The following is a 22225-nucleotide window of genomic DNA, read 5'->3' on the forward strand; positions in this document are numbered from 1 at the left end:
GAAGCAGGCCCCCTGCCGAGCAGGGAGCCCGATGCGGGACCCGATGCGGGACCCGATCCCAGGACCCCGGGATCATGACCTGAGCCAAAGGCAGACGCTCAACCGACTGAGCCACCCAGGCGCCCCATATTTCATTTTATTTTTTAAAGATTTTATTATTTGTCAGAGAGAGAGAGAGCACAAGCAGGGAGAGTGGCAGGCAAAGGGAGAAGCAGGCTTCCTGCTGAGCAAGGAGCACGATGGGGGACTCGATCCCAGGACCCTGGGATCATGACCTGAGCTGAAGGCATATGCTTAACTGACTGAGCCACCCAGGCATCCCTCATTTCATTTTTTAAATATGGAGAATTTCTGGGGTGCCTGGCTGGCTGAATCAGTGGAGTCTGCGACTTGCAATTTCAGGATCATGTCAAGCCCCATGTTGGCCTACTTAAAAATAAAATATAAATAAATAGGTAGATAGATAGCATTTCTAACATGCACAGAGGTATACAAAACCGTATAATGAACTGCTGTTGTGCTCTCAGCCAGTCCCGATCATTATGACTCTATGGCTAGTTCTGCCCCACTTAGACTACCACCTCTTCCCACTGTCCTTCCTGTATTATTTGGATCAAATCCTAGATATCATGTCATGTCATATGTAAATATTTTAGTAAATATCTATAAAGCGTAAGCAGTGAGCTTTTAAAAAACATATAACTACAGTCAGCATGCTTACACCCCAAAAAAGAACAACCATACCTTTGTATCATTACGTTTCCAGTCTTTGTTCAAATTCCCAATTGGGTCATAAGCTTTTTTTTTTTAACAGTTTGTTTGAATCCAGATTCACATAAGGTCCTTGGTTGCAATTGGTTGATAAGGCTTTATAATCTCTTTTATTTAAGCTTGTAAATTCTTTCTCCAACTTTCTTTGTTCCTCACAACTTGTTGGTTGAAGAAACTAGGTTATTTAGTTTCCCTAGTGTTTGTTGTGGATTATATTCTGTGAGGTAGTTTAATGTGTTCCTTTGCTCTTCGTATTTACAGAAAATCGGTGGTTTGTGTTTATCTAAATATAAAAATGAGATTATACTGTATATGCTATTCTGTAATCTTTTCTTCACTTAATAAAATGTATATCATCTTCCAGTGCCATTAACTATTCTTCTGTAACATTGTCCTCAATGCTTACATATTTTAACTCCTGAATGTTAGACTTTCAGCTTGCTTCCAGTTTTTCCCTACCATAAACAGAGCTATGAGCATCCTTTTGGCTAAATAGATAATTATTTTGATATTAGTAATGATGATAAAATACCACAGTTCTACAGCATTTTTGGTTAACAAAGCGAATTTTTTTTTAAAGATTTATTTATTTATTTTGAGAGAGTGAGAATGAGAGAGAGAGAGAGTACATGAGAGGGGGGAGGGTTAGAGGGAGAAGCAGGCCCCCCACTGAGCAGGGAGCCTGATGTGGGACTCGATCCCGAGACTCCAGGATCATGACCCGAGCCGAAGGCAGTTGCTTAACCAACTGAGCCACCCAGGCGCCCAACAAAGCGAATTTTGTGCTTGCAAATGTCATGAAGGTATTTGATAACTTGGCTTTCCCTCACTTTTTTTTTCCCCCTTACTCTTTTAAGGCAAAATGGGCATATTAAGTTTTTGACCAAAGGAGATAATAATGCCGTTGATGACCGAGGCCTCTATAAACAAGGACAACACTGGCTAGAGAAGAAAGATGTCGTGGGGAGAGCAAGGGGGTAAGTAGAGGGGGGAGCATTTACTGAGCTTTCATGGCACATGAAATGTGTCCCTCTGTCTTATCGTCTGATCACACACAATTAAATACATGTTTTGGTCCTGGTTCTACCAAATCACCTTGTGTCCTTTGAAAAAGCATGCTTCTTAAAATACATCTAAAACTTGGGGGATACTGCTCCAGAGGGGAGGAAATGGGGTACAGCAAAAGAGTAGAGTATCAGTGATGAGATGACGGATTGGAGTGACAATTTTAAAAATTCGTTTGTTTATTTCATTCATTCAAAAAATGTTATTGAGCACCTTCTTGTACTCCGAGTCTATACCGTGCTAGTTTGGGGGTCCGGAGCAGTTATTGATCCTGCTTCCTGAAATGTATATTTTAAGTAGTTACTGAGTCAGCAACTTAAAGTATTCATTTAAGTTAATTTTATCATGTTTATTTCCTACTGTTTTATTTCTAGTCTTAAAATCATTGGGGTCAAATGAAATTTAAAAGTTATATTAAGCCTGTTTATTTCAGATTTTATCAGGAGAACAGATCAGTGGAGGACAGGAATTGTAAGTTATTGACATGAGGACATAATAGAACTGTTACTACCTTCATGTTATTAATAGTATTAACAATAACTCACATTTATCAGGGCTTACTATGTGCCAGAGACTCATTCTAAATTCTTTACAAGTATTACCTCATTTTAACCACAGAACAACCCTAATATTTCCATTCTACAGATGAGGAAACACAGACGAGTTAGGTTGCTTATCTAAGGCCACGCTGGTGATGAACAGTGGCCAGCTGACCCCGGAGCCCACCCTCTTAACCATCACGCCAGAGTTACTGGCATCACACTCCTGAAAGTGGAGAGCTGCTGGTTCTCACTATTCAGCTGCCACATGGGGCCCTGACCCCTGTCAGCACATCTGCGCCTTCTGTAGACAGTGGATTCAGAGTGATTCTACTAGAGATCAGGCCACCACACTGAGCAGTTCTCTTCCCACAGAGAAGTCGGTGTACAGTACTAAGTGAAAGCTGCTTCAGTTACAGCATGAGAGGTGCTGGTTTGGGGCCAGAGAGATTGGATCAGAACAAGCACCCACGGTGTATTTTGTGTCTTGCGAAGCTGTTTGCATGGCTCCAGTTCAAGGAACTTCATTTCCTGTATTGGAGCTAAACATCCTTTTTTTTTTTTCATAAGATTTTTATTTATTTTTAAGTAATTTCTACACCCAACCTGGGGCTCAAACTTACAACCCTGAGATCAAGAGTCACATGCTCCACCGACTGAGCCAGCCAGGCGCCCCAAACATACTTTTATAATACAAACCAGATCATCAGTGCTTCTGAGAAATAACACTCCCCTCTCCCGTAGTTCCCAAGATGCTGCTAATGTGGTTATTCAGACTCATCAGTCTCGTTGAGTCTTTTTGTTTTTCTTTTAATTGCAATGTGCAGATTCACGTAGAAACGTAAATAACAGTCATCAAAAAGTAAAGTCACAGGGCGCCTGGGTGGTGCAGCCAGTTAAGCGTCCGATTTGGTTTCAGCGCGGGTCATGGGATCGAGCCCATGTCGGGCTCTGAGCTCAGCAGGGAGTAGGCTTGAGTTTCTCTCCCTCTCCCTTTGCCCCTCCCCCCACCGTGTGTGCACATGCACACACTCTCTCAAATAAATAAATCTTTAAAAAAAAAAATCTTGGGGCGCCTGGGTGGCTCAGTCATTAAGCATCTGCCTTCAGCTCGGGTCATGATCCCGGGGTCCTGGGATTGAGCCCCGCATCGGGCTCCCTGCTTCGTGGGAAGCCTGCTTCTCCCTCCCCTACTCCCCCACTTGTGTTCCCTCTCTCGCTGTGTCTCTCTCTGCCAAATAAATAAATAAGTAAATCTTTTAAAAAATTTTTTTTAAAAGTCTTTTTTCATATCTGTCCTTCCCCTCCCCCTCCATAAGTATTTAACTTTTTGGTTTCGGTTCTTTTAGTCTTTATGTAAAGGATGCAGGTAGCATATGTATGTATATACACATAAACACATTTTGTGTGTGAGGAGAGGTAGTCATGCTATTTATAACATTTTTTTATCCCCAAAGTAATCACTATTTTTGCAAATCAAAAGATGCATCTCCATATCATCATTTTCATAGCTGTGTGCTAGTCCACGGAATGGATAGACCATATTTTTATTTAGCCAGTCTCCTATTGGTAGATGCTTTGAGTGTTTGTGTGTGTGTGAACAAGTCATAATGAGCATCTTACATACATCTCAGTGTCTCTGCCCAGCAATCATTTCTTCAGTAAATTCAAGGAAGTGGAATTACTGGGTGAAACCTAGGCATACTTTAAGAAAGCTTTTGTTAAATCTTGCCATACTGCTTTATTTATACTCTTCCCAGTATAACAGTGTCCCTTTATGTGGATCTTGATTCTTAGGTATTTAATGCAGTTCTGTCTGCTCACTCTGGCCCCCTGTTTGGGTAGAAGATGCATCATCCCACAGAAGGGTACAGGAGCCAGGCTTTCACTCAAGTAACTTGTCTTTCTGAAGAATTTTTTTTTATTCTCAAACTATATTCAGTATTATTTCTAAAATCCCAACATTGAGGAGCACCTGCCTGGCTCGGTCTCAGGTTGTGAGTTTGAGCCCCACGTTGGGTGTAGAAATTACTTAAAAATAAAATCTTTACAAAAATAAAATAAAATCCCAACATTGAAAATATAGGTCTTTTTGTGACCTTTAATTAAAAAAAAAAATAGCCTGGTGCTCTCTGAATTTAAGTAACTTTCCATGAGGTATAAACATCTGGGACGTACATGGCTACAGAGCAGGCGCACCGAATCTTAACCGTGCAAGGTTACTTTGTCTAGCTTATCTTGCCACTTCCCTGAACACATGGCAGGGCATAGCACCTCCTTTTGTGGCAACTATGTTTATAAAACACAAACTGGTAATTCAAAGCCCAACGGTACCCAAACCTTAAGAATAGCTTTTCTGCAGACTGGTCTGTGACTGTGGTACAAGTGTCTTTACACAATAAAAACCTTTTTTTCCCCTAAAATTTAGCTGCACACTAAAAAATTTAACGCTGCGGCCTAAGGCCCTAAATAAAAACAAGTTAAAACAATTTTATTGAGATATAATTCACATATATTAGATAAAATTCACCATTTAAAAGTATACGATTCGGTGGGTTTTATTACATCCACAAGGTTACCCAGCTATCAGCACTGTCTAATTTCCGAAGGTATCCGCACCCCAGAAAGGAAACTCCATACTCATTTGTAGTCATTGCCCGTCCCCTTTCCCTGCAGCCCCTGGCAACCACTCAGCTGCTCTCCGTTGCTGTGGATTGCCTGTTCTGGACGTTTTATATGAGCAGAATCTCAAAATACATGCTCTTCATTTACGTCTGGCTTCTTTCGCTCAGCATTGCATCTTCGACGTCTGTTGATACTGCAGTGTGTGATAAAGACCATTTTAGGAAATGGAACTGATACCGAACCAACTAAGTATCGAGTGGGGGGTGACCCGTCCTCTTTGGAGGAGGTCGAAGACACAGCAGCAGGAGCTGCTTGTGCAAGAAAAGTAGGAGCGAGAGGAGGCCAGGGCAGGAGCGGGCCTCGGCCGGGCAGGGTCCTGGCGATGGAAAGAATGTTGAAGGGAGGGGTAATTGCGCTCTCTGTTGGCTAAAACCAGCTTTAAGGATGAGGCTTCCAAAATGCACTTTTTCCTTAACGTTTAAAACGGCTCATTCTGGGGTAGAAACAGTGATCATTTTTCAGTCAGCTCCCGGGGCCCAGGCTTCCTGGTTAGAGGCCCCTCTGACACCCGACAAAATTATTTTCTCCAAATATCAGCAGCCCATCCGAGGCTCCTTCCTCACCAGCACCTCCCAGGGGCATGTAGTCCTCTACACTCTGCCCTCGAGACGTTAACTCAGCACAGGCTGCTGTTGGAGCTGGCTTTGTGGGTGGCATGTTTGACTTCTTTTAAGCCTTCTTCTGCTTATTGTTCACTCTGCTTTAGCAGAGCTTCTCCAAGCAGAGTAGGAAAAAAAGTCCAGTGGATTTGAATTGAAGATGACTAATGGTAGCAGCATTACGTACTCGATTAGCAACCCTTTGCTGTCTCTGTCCGTGGAGGGAAACGGTGAGACAAATAATTAAATATTTTCTTTGACTTTGGACTGCCTGTCATATTAGTTGCTTACATTACCCCTAAAGGCCAAGTTGCTTCCATCTCTTTTATGGTGGGGCAAGGAAAAACCAACCTTAGGGGGGGAAGTATTTCCATGAATAACTCATAAACAGGCTACGTGATCACTGGGAGCTAAAGGTTCTCTGAACGTGGATACTGCATGGAGGGAACAGTGAAAGCCTCTGTCCGTGAAAATGGCTGTTGGTTGATCATAAGACCAGAATCAGCAGCCTGATACTGTTTTAGCAGAAATCACAGATACTTTTATAGCTTTTAGTCTGCATATTACTGTGAGGCATATGCCTTCACCTTCTTAAATTAGATGATTTACGTTCACTGGAAGCTACTGCTTTTATGAAGATCTGATGAGACAAAAGAAATGTTATTGTATTCCAAAGAAAAAATACGTATTTAAAAACATAGAAAACCCCTGTCTACCATCCTAGAACTTAGCTCTGCCATCCTGTAGGGACTGTTACTTTTCAGCTCTTAGAGGTTCCAGGGGTTGAAACCAAAGCGTGGGTCCTAGGAAGGGATGTTATTTTCCACCACCTGGCTCTTCCAGGCAGGTCACTAGCTAGAACTGAGCTGGTGCTAGAGTGTGCAGAAGCATTATTTGGGCCCCACTTCCACAGATGCTCTGAGTCAGTAAATGTGAGGAAGATAGAGCAATCTGCACTTTTAATAGGCTGTCCAAGTGATTCTGACGAAGGAGGCCTGGTTTTAGGAGACATCAACTTATGGAATGGAAGTTTGGGGATGGGGAGGGGTCGGGGGGTGGGAGTGTCTGGTAATGCGGCCAGAAGGGAGAGGGGCAAGACGGGGTGAGGACAGGAGACAGGAAGTAAGAGGAGTTCTTCAAAGGAAGGAAGTGCACCAAAAGACAAAATTTCTGTTTTTCAAGCTTGCCTAAGGCTTTGATAGTGGAGGTGTTATGTGGGAGGTGATTTGTTTGTGCACCTTTGGGATGTTGGTGCACAGGTTGTGGATACCCGGAGTAGAAATATTTGGGCTATTTTAAAGTATGCGAGGTTCAGTCTCCACCTCAGCCCAACCTCCCTCCTTTGGACAAGCTCTAGGTCAGTATCATTGGGCCCGTTCTAGAGTCCAGTAGTAAAAGAGGAGGAGAAAGAAGAAAGTTGTGCATTTGCTAACTGCCGTTTCCTCCCACAGTGACGGTACCCTGCTAACCTTTCCTTTCTCCCCTGAATTCTTACCAGGTTATGGAGTGTTTTCTATTGGGGGGAGAAGTGAAGTCCGGGAGTAAGTGAGATCTCCCAAGGAAAGGAAGAGAAGAGGCCTGGACATCCATACATTCCATCAGGCAGTGTTTACTGGATGCCTACTGTGTACGGGGGTTACATCCGGCCTTGAGGATACAGTGGGGAGCAAGACTGGCATCGTCTTTGCCCTTATGGAGCATAGAGTCGAATAGGAGAGACAGACACTCTTCAGTTAGTTGTGCAACCAATTATGTAATAAAAAAATGTGGTAAAGACTCCAAAGGAAATACATCAGGTCTATGAGATTATTTAACAGGTGGTTTTATCTCTATCTAGTTTAAGGGGATAAACTTTAGGGGCAAAGAGAAAGAAAGAGCTAGTGAAAAAAATAAAGGGGTAGCAGCCAGTAGGTAGGTGGAAAAATAGATTTGTGGTGTGTTTAAGAAGCCAAGGAGGGAAAGGCTTTCAAGGGAAGTTTGTGGTCCTCAAAGTCAAAACCTGCAGAGATGAAAAGGAAGATGGGAGGTGAGACTGGTCTGCATACGGCGATTTAAGCTGTTCTGGAAGAAGTGTCGGGATCAGGAGAGCCAGAGCCAGATTACGGGTGGTTAGCAAATGAGAGGGTGGCGCAATCTTCAGCACTGTAATGGAGCTCTTACACTCACTTTTTGGACTCTTAACATGAAGTACCTTGTAATGGTCTGGCTGTGTTTGTGTTGTCGCCCCAGCTGGATTGACCACTCCCGGAAGGCTATGACAGCAAACCCAGCCCCGAGCACTGAATCCACATGTAGCGTGAGAGTCCCCGTCTGGAGGCCCGAGACCTTAGGTTCTCCTGCCCCGAAACCACACACCTCGGGCACGAGCATCTCTTTCCTCATCTGTAAAGTGGTATTCCTAACTTCCCTGTCACACGAGTTGTTGGAAGGACCTAATAGGACAGTCTGTACAAATGGACTTTGTGAACTGAAAATTAGTTTTCGATGGAAGATACTGAGAATGTTCGGTAACATGAGACTGGCTACGGAGGAAGTTCTATGATGACCAGTTTTCTGTTTGCTTGTTTGTTTAGATTTGTTCCTTATATTGGGATTGTGACGATCCTCATGAATGACTATCCGAAATTTAAGGTAAGAGCCTATACTATATGTTTCATTAAACATGTGCTCTTTTGCTCACTTTTGGAAACTATTACGTGGGTTACAGACTAATTGGTTAGTGTAGTAACTGGTCATGGTCACAAAAGCCAGCTCATGACTGAACTCTGAGGACTTGGACACTTTTAAAAGCTTCCCTGACTTGTGTTCTGTGTCTGTTTTCTAGTATGCAGTGCTCTTCTTGCTGGGTTTATTCGTGCTGGTCCATCGTGAGTAAGAAGTCTGCCTTGCTGTTCCTGGAAGATGCCGTACTTTTCGTTCCTGAATGTTTGGCGTAGATACTGGTCTGTGATTGGCGGAGTGCAGAATGCACATGTTGGCGCTTCTCAGTAGCAACGGTTTGCATTAGTTTCTGTTTCCACACTAGGGTACGTGTGGGCGGGTGCACGGACACCATGGCGCGCACTCGAGGGGACTCTCAATCACAGGATTTCATGTGTTGTCATTGTCACACTTTCACATTTTTGTACATCAGTGAATTTTTTATATTAAAAGGTTGAGCCAAAGCCCCCAGTGTTTGTATTTTGAAGCCAAGCTTCACTTCTAAAGTGCCTACAGAGTTCTGTAAATGAAAATGCAACTCTGCACGAGTTTGAAACCGTCATTCCTCCGTATAAGATGGGAATGGCATATCCTGAGGTGGTCGTAAGTCTTAACTTTTCAAATTTTAAATAAAAGACTTTGCATATTGAACCCCTTATCCCTGACTTGTGTTTGTCGGGAAAGCTTTGCCTTCCTCTGCTGGTTCGTAGCACCCTTGGGGGAGATAAAGGCTTTGATGTGAGCAGTCCTTCAGCTAAGAAGGTTGTCCTCATACTAACAACTGGTTTTTGTTTGTTTGTTTTGTGGAACAAAAGTGGCCATTGGCGTTCATAGGAAATCTCTTAGCCATAAAATTGATTCTTCACTAGGGTGTGACTCAGATGTATAGAAACACAGTTAGTGTTGCTGAAAGGTTCAGAAAATCTCACTGGGCTGTGAAGGGTCCTCTACTTTTCTGCACTTGAGACACTCTCAGCCCTTTCTACACATTGGCAGTGTGTTTCAGCATTCCTTCCTGAGGAAGCAGGAGGAAGGTGCCGGAGGGCGAGCGTGCTACTTGTTTTTTTAAAACTCTCATTTGCCTGAGCCTGTTCTCTTAAGTGCCTGGCTTCGCTTTTCTCTCATGCAGACTTAGAGAAGGCAAGGTTTAAAGTAGTGAATGCAAAGCCCTGTTGTGTTTTTCTTCCGCTCATACTGAGGCGGTTAGGGGAAGGGCCGGTGTAGGGTAAGCCAGTGTGTTTTAAGTACAAAATACTCTTAATTCTTTTTGTTCTCTACTTGTATTAATGTGAAATCTGAAAGTGAGCAAATTTTCTGTGTTGGGCTAAATGAGCAGTTTCTATTATTTGTTCAGCTGAGGTGGATCAGCTGAAGTGGAAGTCAGTCCACACTTTAATGTTAATGGAATCAGCATTAAAAGATGGAGACAGTTTACAACTAAGAACAGTTGATCTTCCGAAGCTCTCCCATATAGAGAATAGTGCCATCCCAAATCCGTTAACTAGGCTTTAGTCTTTAAACTCTGGATGTGGGCTCTGAATGCTCTCAACCGAGTAGGACACTTGGCACATCAGGGCTAGCAGGTGCTTCATTGAACCTGCCCGTGAGGCTTGTATTGTACTTACATTTTCTCATGAGCCACGGAGAGTGTGGAAGCAGCCCCCCATGCGTAGAATGGCAGAAAATTGCTACTCTCCCCGTTTTTCCTCCTACTCACCTGCAGAGGATGGGGTTAACCACTTGGCCTAACCGTCCTCACTCTGTTTTTGCAGCAGCCTTTCTGGGACTACTCTGGAGAAGTCGTGTGCTTTGCTGCCCGGTGTTGGGATCCTGGGGTTCCTAGCTTGCCTGAGTTGTACTTGTATCCTCGGCCATCCAGACTTCTCCTCCATATACACTTAAAACATTGAATATTTTCCTCATTTGCGTATCTTCACACCCAGTTTTGTTTTTCCTCCTTTGCTGGATGCTCTCATTGGAAGCCAATAGCTAAATTTTTCTGGGAAGTAATCAAATCATTCAAAAGTATTTTAATTACTCTCTTAGCCAAAAATAAAGGTTATTTTGGGAGAGAGGTTTTATGTTGTCAATTTTTATATTGTCTGGTTTAGTGCTCAAATGTAAGACTTAAGCTGGGCAATTTTTTATTAGTAAATGTAAAGCATTCTAGAGAGCGTAAGACCTGCTAGGGTTGTTCGACTTGGTGTTGTAATGGAATCATGAGCTCGCCGGGATTTGGCTGGGTCGGTGGGCAGTTGGGAAGGCTTGCCCACTGTGAGTGTCGGGGGTCAAAGAAGATGAGGACTGATAACACTTCGAGTGAGAATTTGATCATGGCGATGTCTCTGGGCTGTGAGTCCTCCGCTGTCATCACTCCCAATGAGTTAAGTCTCTCTTAGTTTGCAAACGCCTGTCCTCACTTCTAGTCCCTGTCTCTCTCCTCCCTCCAAACACTTCTACTTGTTGTCCTCTGTTTACAGGGAAGCTCGTAGCAGTTGCTGCAAACGAACCCTCCAGATGTCAACTTTTCTTTGAAGGAGTATTCACCTAGATTTTTTCAGCTTCCCAGCATATTGAGTCACTTACAAGCCCTACATTTACCCCTATCATTCCATTTCTCATGGCCATCACCTGACTCCAGAAACAAAGTCAGTGGTTCCCTTTGCTGGGGTGACTATACGTCTCCGTTTCCCTGCAGCGGGCCAGTCTGTGCCTGTTCGAGATCAGCTCCACTTGTTAGTTTTAGTGCCCCATTTACTTTCAGAAGTGTCTCTTTTTGGACCGTAAATGTTGTGTTGACCTTGTATTACCCCATGGGAAGTTCGGACTTTGAATTCAGCCAGCATTAAGCACCCTTGTGGTAAACTGCTATATCTTCACTTACATTATCTTACACTCTCATTTCTGCTTGTCTGAGTCTCACTTTCTGCAAAGAGTAACTGTCCTTCCTCCAACTCTCAGCATTTGCGGCCTTACGCTATTTGTGGCAGTTTGTGGATATGGCCTCAAGTTCCCCTATCAAATGGCAAGCCCCTCCTATGCAGGGGCCCTGCTTTATAGGCACCATACTCTGTTGTCCCAGCATGTACTACATGTTCTGTATAATCATGCAGTGGAACCAGAAACAGTAACTTAGGGTGGCATTTTTTTTTAAAGATTTTACTTATCTGAGAGAGAGGGAGAGAGAAAGAGAGCACGAGTACGGGGAGAGGCAGAGGGAGAAGCAGACTCCCCGCCGAGCAGGGAGACCCACACAGGGCTCGATCCCAGGACCCCGGAATCATGACCTGAGCCGAAGGCAGACACTTAACGACTGAGCCTCCCAGGCACCCAGGTAACTTAGGGTAGCATAATTGTTGAGCTGTTATTCTGGGGCAGAACAAATGAATCATTCAAGTGATTTGCACTTTCCGGTTATTTAGTAATTTGGTCTTTCCAAATTTGAATTTGAAAACTTTCTCTCCCTGTGGTTCCATTTAAACAGTGTGTTCCCTTTCTAGAATTTTTTGTGTTAATCCTGTCTTCTTCCTTTTTATCTGTGTTCTCGGACTCTTCCTGCCTTCTCTTTTTCAGTGGGACATGTATTGGTGTTTGTCACTTTTCTTGGGGAGTCCCAGGTTTCTCAGAGAACGTAGGCTTAAAATAAAGGCTCTTTAGGTCAGTTAAGCATCCAACTCTTGATTTCGGCTCAGGTCATGATCTCAGCGTCGTGGGACCGAGCCCTGCGTCGGACTCAGCAGGGAGTCTGCTGGAGATTCTCTCTCTCTCTCCCCCTCCCCCCACTTGCTCGCTCTCTTTGTCTCGCTCTCAAATAAGTAAATAAATATTTTTTAAAAAAAGAATAAAGGCTCTGTAATCCTTAAGTGAATTTCTTGGTCGTTTGCTTTCGTGTGTTACCAAGTCCATACGGCCCCTAAGAACGATGTGTGAGGGCTATCTCAGCATCTGAGGGCACCCGTCTTAGAACATTTATCACTCTCTTGAGCTTCCTGAATGATCCAGCTGATTCTGGCTGACTAAATAGATTGTCTACCTTCCTTAAGATGCTCCTTTGGTTGGACGGCCTATCCAGACTGTTTTCTGGCAAGGTAGATCTTTGTTACTATTCTCTCTTACTAGAACTGTAAGTAATACCAGCTAGACTTTTAGAAATAAACAACAAATATAACCCTTTGCACATGAGTGTTGGTGAGTCTGGGTGTAGAAGGAATTCTGTGTAACCAAGAAATGTTAATTAAAGACTAGAATATGCAGAAGTTAACCAAAAAAAAAAAAGAAAAAAAAGGACATTGCCTTCTAAGTGTTCTGTAGCATTCTAGGCCCTCAGGACTTTTTCCAGCCTCAGCTCTCTGCAGACCCCACATTCTCGTCCCCTTGATATTGGTCTCACTGAACAGACATCTAGTTTTCACTTAGGCCGCTTGCTCTGCCCGGAGTGCCTGCTCCCTCTGTACCTGCTGGAAGCTTTCTCTTTCTGCAGACACGGATGGAGCGTCTCTTTGGTGCCAGATTTGGGACTAGCCCCTGGGGTACAAAGATGAGTAAGGCATGGAACTGTTAGGAACTCAGTGCCTTAACCGGCGCAACATGTAAACAGGCTTTTTTTTTTTTTTCCACATAGGGTCCTAAGTGGAGTGATAGATGCACAAGGAGCTCAAAAGAGGAGTGTTTTTATTCTCAGCCACGCTCTCGAGTGTATAGCACTTCCCACGCGGTGCTGTTGGGACTTTGCTCGTGACTCTTTAATGGCACCCTCAGAGTGGTCTGTCTGCTGTGGGTCCCCCACCCCGACCAGCTCCTTGAGGCATTAAGACAAGGCCAACCTCTCGTTCATCCTTGTATATCCTCTAGTCCCTATCACAGTGCTTGTTGGCCCATTGTAGATTTATTAATAAATTGTCCCAAAAAGGATTTGGAGCAGCTCATAAAGATACATCTAGTACTCTGTGATAAGATGTAAAATAATTGAAGAATCTAGGGTTGAAATAAGTGTGGAAGGAAAAAAGGATGAAATCAGAGGTGAGGTAGTGCCCTCAAGACACATGAAAAAGTTCTGTCTGCTGGAAGAGATGCATAGTGTTGATTCTCAACTCCTTAGGGGCTAATGTAAAGAGGGAAACAATCATTTCTATGCCTTATGGAACGGGCATAAAAAGGAATTAACAACAACAAAAACTTTATAATACCCAAGGACCAAGAAATTTCTCTCCTGGGACCTCATTGCAAGGGCACGGTGTGATGTCATGCAGTAATCTCTATATTAAGTAGCCTAATGATTTTCATAGAATTATTTCAGAGAATGTTCCTTGAGTGTAGGTATAGTTTGGCAGCTTCTGCGGAGAGCCACCCCACAAAACACCATCTACCCATCTAATCAGCCAGGAACCTCCCAACACCTTTCCTGTAGAACAGTGTTCCTTTTTTTTAGATTTTTTTTTTTTTTTTTTTTTATTCATGAGAGAGAGCACACGGGGAGGGTCAGAGGGAGTGGAAGAAGCAGACTCCTGGCTGAGCAGGGAGCCCGATGCGGAGCTCGATCACCGGACCCCAGGATCATGACCTGAGCTGAAGGCAGACGCTTAACCAACTGAACCACCCAGGCGCCCCCAGAACAATGTTCCTTAATCTTTCAAAACTCATTGCCTCCTCTAAGAACCCTAAAAATCTCAAACCTCTTCTCCATTCTCACAAACTCTCCTTCAGGTCTGTTGCATCCAACCTCCGTCCTCACCAGCCAAGAATATTTTCTCTTGCTTTTTTCTCAAGTTTGTATTATGAAAACAAGTTATTTCTTATATACAGTTAAATTATTATACTAACTATGACTTTCAAACTATAAATCCCTATTCTACCAATCTTGGGAGTTACTGGAATGGTACCTCCTCTTGGTTAAGAATCATTTCTCTAGAACCCTTACTTTAACTGGCCAGTTTACTTAGATTGGTAAGCTGGATTCCAGCTTTACATCAAGGAGTCTAGGTAAAAGAATTTGTACTCAGGCTTTATGTCAGGCAAGTAAGTAAATCACTAGCATGAGGCTTGATCAAAGCAGTCAGCCTGACATTTAAATGGAAAAAGTGAGATCACTCTAGAATGTGTTTCTTGGAATTGATCAAAAGTTGAGGTGGATATGCTGGCCTTTTAGTCTATCAAACAACTCAGAGTATAATAGGCCTTTTGTTGACTGTGGTGTCAACACCGCAGCTGTAGCGGGAACCTTTTCTTTCCCCGGTAACAGGCTTCAGATTGAAAGCGGGCTTTGCATTTCCTGGGACCCAGCTAATAATAATGAGTACTTAGAATTTGCCATGTGTTCCGCTAAGTACTTTTGAATTCATGACAGATTTTTATTTTCTCTCATTCAGTCTTCAAAAGAAACTCCATTTTACAAAAGAGAAACCACAAGTTAAGAGATTTGCCCAGCATCTCCTGGCCAGTGAATGGCACGGCCGCAACTCCAAGTCTGTTGCTTTTCTCATGTCACGATGTTGGGTGTCATAACCCAGTCCTTGCACCTTTATAATATCTAATGAGACTCTCGTTTGGCATAAATCCCACGGCTGCAGGGCCCTTGGGAATTCTTTAGAGACTCTAGGTGGTTCTTCTGTGGACTCGCTCAGATAAGCAAATCTGTTAGAAATAGATTCTCGGACAGATTTCCAAGCATTTAGATCTCTTTGGAGTTTAAAGAGTATTAATTTGAGTTACTGAATGTCCCCTGAAATACATGACTGTCCTACCCAAATAATTACGAATACTGGGCCTGGGGCTCGTCACTTTCTTAGGTTTTTATAAATTCCCTGAGCACCTGTGCCATTGAGCTGAGCAGCGGCTGCTCTGGTCCCTTAGCCACTGGTGGGATTTGTCATCACTTTCTTGTTAGATGTAGGTATTTTCTCCTTTTTTTTGAATATTGCCTTAAAAAATATTTTGTGTTTTGGCAATTTCAGTTTCTGGTACATTTCCTCACTAATGGTGAATGTTCTGATTTTCTAGCTAATTCTTATGTGTTCCCTCTGACTTTGGGAAATTGTATCTTATATCCCTGACTCTCCTCTTCAAGATTCTGCCGTTCTCCTGATTGTCCAGTCCTTTTCCATTCTGAAACTAAAGAGCAGGACCCAAGATATCTCAGGATGTTTCTCTTCATCCTCCGAGTCCACACAGGTGGAGATCTGTGCGCAAAGGTTTGTGGGGGGCGTGATTTTTATGCCATCCTTTCCTGAGCAGCTCTGTATTTGTTGTCATTCCTTTTCACCAGACTCATGTATGTCTAATTTAAATTTCTGCTTTTCGCTTCCTCTGTTGTCCTCTGCACCTTTCATGTGCGTCAAGTCCACTATGTTTTTCTCCATTTGTGTAGTTTCTCTGCAACTAACTTGCTTTGTACTTGAATTAACTCATCTATAAAATGGGCATAATACTAGTCGTTACTACATCAAAATAGTGTTGGTGATCAAGGGAGCATGCATGTAAGTACTTTTGGAAAACAGCAAAGATTCAGTTGTGAAAAGATGTTACTTATAATTGATTCCGATTTGATGAAAATATAGCAAATAGTAATACACGTGTCCTTTATTTCAAGCAATCGTTGATTAAAAACCATGGTGCAGTTCAAATGTTTTGTTGGTGTTGGTTATAACAGGAGTTGCCATGTATGTTTCACCCCTTAATCATCTCTAGAATTGTCTTGTGAAGCTTGTGTAGATTATCCTGTGGCTATCCTTGAAGGTTGTAGAAACCTGAGAAGGGCCCAGTGTGAGCACTGAAGAGCTTCCCTGTGGGCCTCCGCTGGACTCACTGTCAGTCTTCCCAGTGGGATGGAGGCCCTTAGACTTCCCTTGCCATCACAGTACACTTGGGGAACGGGCAGCGGACGGCTGAGATCTTACTCAAACTCAGAGTCTGGCACGCTCTCTGGGACATCGAGCTTGGAAGTGCTGTCTTGGGCCAGCCACCCTCTCTGCTGGGCCTGATGCTTCTCATTCCCGGGACAGTGTTTCATAGAAGCTGTGGAGCTGCTTACCCTGCTTCTTTCTCCAGGGTCCTCTGAGTCCTCTTGCTGTGCTAGCCTGACAGATAAAATGATGCCACTGGGGGCACCTGAGGTCAGTCTTGGAGCTGTGAATGCAGGCTGTGACAGGAGGCTTGGCTGGAGTATAAATGAACTGGTCAGAGCAGAACTCTCAGTCCCAGGGTACCCTGCAGAAGTGAGGGCAGACTCTAAATTCAGTGCCTGCTCCCTTTCTCCCCTGAGAAATCTAAACCAACTTGATGTTTACACTTGTGATGATAAAATGGGAGTGGATGTGGTTTAGGGAAATAGCATCTGCCCTGCGTGACTTTGGGGGCCTGATAGAGTGGTCCAAACAGACCCAAAGTCTGATTCTAGTGTAACGTCTGGGCAAGTGACTCAACCTCTGAGCCTGTTTCCAGTTATAAAATGAGAGATAAACCTACCAAATAAGGTTCCTTCAAGCATTGCAGTGAAGCAGCACTCAATTAATGCCAGCTCCGTGTGTTCCCACTAATTTCTACGTCCATGGGCCAGAGGAGAAGGGAGGGGGTCACAAAGGGAATGGTTATTACGGGAAGGTGATAAGAGCTATATCTGTATACCACGGCTGAGCAGTGACAAGAATGCACAGAGGTGTAAATGCCAGGGTGGGGGATGAGAAGCAAGGAGGCTGGGGAAAAAGCCAGGGCCAGAAATGGAGTGTCCCTGTCCTGTGTGTCATGCTCCTGGGAACTCAGCATGACATCCAGCCTCTGCTATATACTTCCCCTTTTAGAGTGGTGATCCACAGAGCTAGCTGGCCTTCCTGAGCCAGATACGTGCAAGGGCAATACCAGGTAACATTATCGAGCCAGACTGGGGAGTAGGTTCTGTCACAGCGACGCTGTGCAGAGTCCAGAATCCCGGGTTGGTCTGCACCCCGCTGCATCATTCACTCCTTTGGCACTCGGTTTCTCCAATGAGATGCTAACTCCCTTGGCAGCAGGGAATGATCTTTTGTCTCCGCTCCTCCTGTGCCTAGCATGGTGCTCCTGAACATTGGTGTTGAGTAAACACTTAAGCAAGAATAAATGTATTATTCTGGAGCACATTGTTTTACTCATTAAGTGATGGCACTGACCCCAAAGTTCTTTCCAAGGCAAGTGTGGACTTGGGAGGAGGAGAGTGCTGGGTGTGAGAGGCCAGTCCTATAGGGCTGCTCCTTCCTACCACAAAATAACTGTGCTAAAAAAATGTAAAATTATTACAAATAGAGCAACATGGTTATTACTGTTTCACAGTTGAAGAAAGGTTCAATGAGGTCACACAGTTTATATATGAATTCCTGGTCCGGTGCTCTTTCCATTTCCCTGACCCAAGAGATCTGCCTCCTGCCCAAGTGTTAGGCCAGGCTCCTCCCAGTACAGCGTCCATTCTTGGGGGGGGGGGTGCTCACTCTCTCACCATCCATCATTCTGCATTGCCAGCCCGAGCACCTGCTGTGGTTTCTACACCACCTGGGGAGTGGTGGCGGTGAGAGGGCAGAGAGCAGGGTGAACACGGTCACATCCCCTCAGAGGGAGGGACCGACAGGCATTTTACGGCTAGCCTAGTGCCTGGCACTTTGCTGGGCACTGTAGCGCCAGTCTCCCCCACACACACACTTTTACCCTTGTAAAGAGAGGTTCCGAGGCGAAGTAACCACTCGTGGGCCTAAAGCCAGTGGGAGCGGCTAGGCGGCCGCCAGGGGAACGGGCTTTGCCCCGGGTCAGGGTCCTCCGCTGGATGGTGGTGCACATGGACGCCGACGCCCCGCGGAGGCGATGCCCACGCGGGCGCAGGAGCTTAAGTGCTCAGCGCCCGGGGTCCGGCGGGGCGGGGCGGGGCGTCCCGTGAGGGCGGGGCCGGGGCGGCTGTGAGCGCGCCAGGGGCGGGCTCCTCGGAGCAGGCTCCGCCCCGCCAGGGGCGAGGGTTTAAATGGAGGGAAGGAGGCGGCCCCGGCTTCAGCGGCTGCGAAGCGCGCGAGGGGCGGGAGAGTGGCGAGGGTACAGCCATGACCCTGCGGGCGGGGGGCGCTCGGCTGCTCGGCGGACTCCTGCTCTTCGCTCTGCTCGCTGCGGGCGCCGCGCCGCTGAGCTGGGATCCCCCAGAGCCCCGCAGCCGGGCCAGCAAGATCCGAGTGCACCCGCGGGGCAACCTCTGGGCCACCGGTAAGTCTTCGCGCCCCGGGCAAGCGCCCTTCACCCTGCTCTGATCCCATTTTCCTTTTCAGGCCGTTCCTCAGCCACGGACACTCATGTCCGCGCTGCTGAGGACCCTGGAACTCGTCTAATAGATGGGAAACTTGAGACCCAGACAGTCCGGTGACTTGGCTGCGATCACTCAGCCAGTTAAAGCAGAGCTGGGGTCGTATCCTACATCTGCCTGCCAGCCGGTGCCCCTTGCCTTAGGCAAGAGTCTACAGAATCTTCTTCTAACCTCTGGTGTGTCTTCTCTTTGCACCTCCACCTTCCAGACACCTCTTCATCCTCCACTTTCCTCCTTGCCCTCTCCTGTCTCTCCTGTAAGCAGGCAGCACTACTGGCAGGCTCTCTCCCTGGCCGTGTGCCATCTACCCTCCTCCCAGCTGTACCACCCTCTCCGCCATCTCTGCCTGCTCAGGAGAAGCCCAGGTACAGGCTTTGCTGCCACCCAGGGGTATTTGTGTCTCCTTGGAGAGGAGGTGGAGCAGGACTGACCTCGGATCTTCCTGTCATGAGAACTGAAAGTTGGGAGAGATGGGGAACTTTCCCACTGGGTTAGAATCCTCGCTCCCCAACTTCCTTGTGCCTTGGCACCTCCTTTCTAGGTCACTTCATGGGCAAGAAGAGTCTGGAAACCCCCAGCCCATTCCTCTTGGGGACAGCTCCCCACATCTCTCTGAGGGACCAGAGACTGCAGCTGAGTCATGATCTGCCCAGGATCCTCCTGCTCAAGAAAGTTCTGGGCATGAGCCTTAGCGGCCCAGCACCTCACCCCCAGGTGAGCCAAGCTCCTACCTCAGGCCAAGGAGAGGCCCAGCCAGGGCTGCTGCTGGTTCCAGCATTGGGCATTGGGTGTGAGAGCACCCCGCCCCCGAGGTGTGATGGGCCCCAGAAAGCCAGGGATTTCAGGCTTTCCTTGTGATCCAGAGTCAAAGGGAGAAGACTTCAAAGAAAGGTGACTGACCTTCCCAGCAAACCCCACAGAGCAAGAAGTAGGAAAGAAGTTTCCCCTCACCTAGTCCCCAGTCTGAAGTCACAGCCTAGGATTAATTAGCCAGCCTCTTGCAGCAGGACCTCCCCCACACACACAGACTTGCCCCACCCCAGCCATCCACCTTTGCTGTGCCTCATTTGTACTTGTGGCTACAGTTGGGACCCTGAGGCCCAGAAAGGAGAAGAGTCAGCATCCAAGACAGAGTCCAGACCTTGTTCAACTCGACCAGGGCTCTTCCCAGTCGCTCATCTGCCTCAGTGACCCTCAGTGCAGGGTTTCTCAACCTCAGTACTCCTGACATTCTGGGCTGGATAATTCTTTGTTGTCGGGGCTTCCCTGTGCACTGGAGGAAGTTTAGTAGTATCCCTTGTCTCTACTCACTGGAGCACCCTCCTCCCTGCCCCATTTGTGACAACCACAAAAAAAGGCCTCCAGACATTGCCAGAGCTCTTGTGAGGGGAAAGGGGCAGGAGCCAAAATTACCCTGGTTGTAAACCACTGACCCCAAAGCTAGAGCCAAGCCAGCTTTGGTCTCTACCCTGGCAGGAGGGCAGCTCCTCCATTCCCTGCTCCTGGTGCTGACCCTGGCCCACACCACCTTCCCTTGTACTTTGTTACGATGCCCAGAAGGCAGCATAGTGTGGTAGAATGTGGGTTCCCGTGACAGCGAGCTAGGCTCATAACCCAGCTATTTTGTAGCCGTGTGACCTTAAAGGCCTCATCTTCCTCATTTATAAAATGGGGATGATAGCGGATAGCACCCATCTTGTATTAAATGGGACCATTTGTGTCATGAGCTCAGAGTGATGCCTGGCACATAGAAAGCACTTAGTAAACAGGAGCTCTTACCAGTCTGTGAGCTCCCTGGGAGCACCTGTCACAGACTCACCTTCATATCCCCCACTGTGCCTAGCATATAATGCTACATTTTCAAAGAAGGGAGGGGCGTTTCCTAGAGAAGGTCCAACTCCATCCTCAGTCAACCTCCCTGGCACTCCTCATGCACAGAACCCTCAGCCCCTGGGGACCTCAGATGTAAGGGCCAGCAGCTTGGGCTGGCTGAGTCTGAAGGGAGATGATGTCACCTCTGGGGCTGTCAGTCTCGAAGGCCTCAAGCATGCAGACCAACTAGCGAACCTCCCAGGAAGCAGTACCTAGCACTGGGGGATGGGGCTTCAGAAGTGAGGTCTGGGGCAGAGCTGGGGGCGGGGAGTGAAAACACTGACGCTGGCCCAGGGCCAGGCACATAACGTGGATTTTACTTCCATGATCTCCTTGACTGTCAACAAGCACTCTGAGAAAACCACTGCCCCGACCCCTTCCAGGCCTTCATCAGGGGGAAAGGTGCCAGGGGGGCCTGCCGGAGCAGAGAGCCTGCCCCTGCCTACCTCTGTGGATGCCTCACACATAGGAATGGCAGGACGCCCCTGTCATGTGCCCCCTCTGCCCAGGTCAATTCTGTGTGTTCCCGTTCAGTACAGGAGGCCGCTGGTGCAGATGCTGCAGAAGGGATGCCCCTAATGAGGAAGAGACGCCGCCGTGACTTAGACTGCGCCCACCCAGGGAAGGTGCTGAGCGGGACCCTGGCGGTGGCCCCATCTGGATGTAAACCCTGGGCTCAAATATCTGTTATTCCATTACTGTGATTTCTGGTTGTGTCGCCAGGAATATTGCCCATCCAGACACAAATTATGTCCCTGCTGTATTTGTTGCTTCCGTGTTGAAGTTGTGAATAAAACCTGCTCTTTATGTAGAATGTCTGGGCCTCTCCTTCCAGCCACATTTGAGGGCACGAGAGGGAAAGGGGGCTGGAGGACGGCATGTTCAGTGAGACAGCTGGCTCGAAAGAGCCAAGAAAACTTCATGACACCAGCCTACTCGGGACTCCTATTCAGTCGCTCATTCAGCAAGCAGGTACTCGGTGCCTGTTGTATCCGCCAGGTCTTGGGCCAGGTGCTGGGCTCTTACTCTCACCTCTGCCACCTTCCCGCACAGGCAAGTCTCTCATGTTTCCTCGTCTGGACGAGGGAGCTGCCTCCACTACAAGATGGGGTTTTGCTGACCCCATTCCATTTCATCCCCATGCCAGGCTTTGAGGGGAGTGCCCAGGGCATACAAGGGAGTGAGCCGAGCTAGGGTCCAGACCTCGCTGTCTGCTTACTCTCTTCTCTGGCCTTGGGTAGGGTTGCCAGATTTAGCAAATAAAAATACAGGACGCTCAGTTAAGTTCTCATTTCATATAAACAATGAATAATTTTTTCATATGAGATGTCCTAAGCATTGCATGGACATACACAAAAAAATTATTCATTAGTTTATCTAAAATTCGAATTTAACCGAGCATCCTGTATTTTATCTGGGCTTGACCCTCTGATCTGCAAATATTCGGTCGTGAAACAGGCGGGTATTTGGTCCCCGAGGCCCCGCCCGAAACTGACATCCTGGGAACCCCTGATCTTACGTCATTTTCCCCCCCCCGGAGCTTTTGCCCTAAGTTTCCCGGACCCAGCCGGGCGAGGGCCCTGCGCGCTGGTGGAGGCGCTCAGGCTCCTCTCTGCCCCGCCCCCTGGAGTGGGACCACGCCTCGCGGCCGGAGCCGGCCGCGCCCACTCCTCGCGAGAGTACGGCGCCTG

At 46.6% G+C, this 22225-nt stretch overlaps 2 protein-coding genes across 3 annotated transcripts in view; both read left to right on the plus strand.

The window, feature by feature from the left end:
• SEC11A (SEC11 homolog A, signal peptidase complex subunit) overlaps positions 1-9010 on the plus strand; it is a 38734-nt gene extending 29724 nt beyond the window's left edge. Inside the window, exons 4-6 of the mRNA XM_025893141.2 lie at positions 1629-1748; positions 8233-8290; positions 8484-9010. Coding sequence (XP_025748926.1) covers positions 1629-1748; positions 8233-8290; positions 8484-8534 — 229 coding nt within the window. The 3' untranslated portion in view covers positions 8535-9010. The remainder of the gene's footprint in view (positions 1-1628; positions 1749-8232; positions 8291-8483) is intronic.
• A 95-nt stretch (positions 9011-9105) lies between these two features.
• NMB (neuromedin B) lies at positions 9106-21348 on the plus strand. 2 transcript variants are annotated; one of them, XM_025893240.2, is made up of 3 exons: positions 9106-18565; positions 19204-19376; positions 21069-21348. In XM_025893240.2, exons 1-3 carry the CDS (start codon positions 18409-18411, stop codon positions 21111-21113), a joined length of 375 nt encoding a protein of 124 aa, XP_025749025.1. In that variant the 5' UTR covers positions 9106-18408; the 3' UTR covers positions 21114-21348. The 2 variants fall into 2 exon arrangements, with proteins under 2 accessions (XP_025749025.1, XP_025749024.1); XM_025893239.2 differs by having other exon boundaries at positions 21074-21348.
• Positions 21349-22225: the final 877 nt, after the last annotated feature.

The sequence above is a fragment of the Callorhinus ursinus genome, unplaced genomic scaffold (genome assembly GCF_003265705.2).
Source record: "Callorhinus ursinus isolate GAN/ISIS: 27379988/994484 unplaced genomic scaffold, GSC_fseal_2.0 scaffold45, whole genome shotgun sequence".
Taxonomy (NCBI): Eukaryota; Metazoa; Chordata; class Mammalia; order Carnivora; family Otariidae; genus Callorhinus; species Callorhinus ursinus.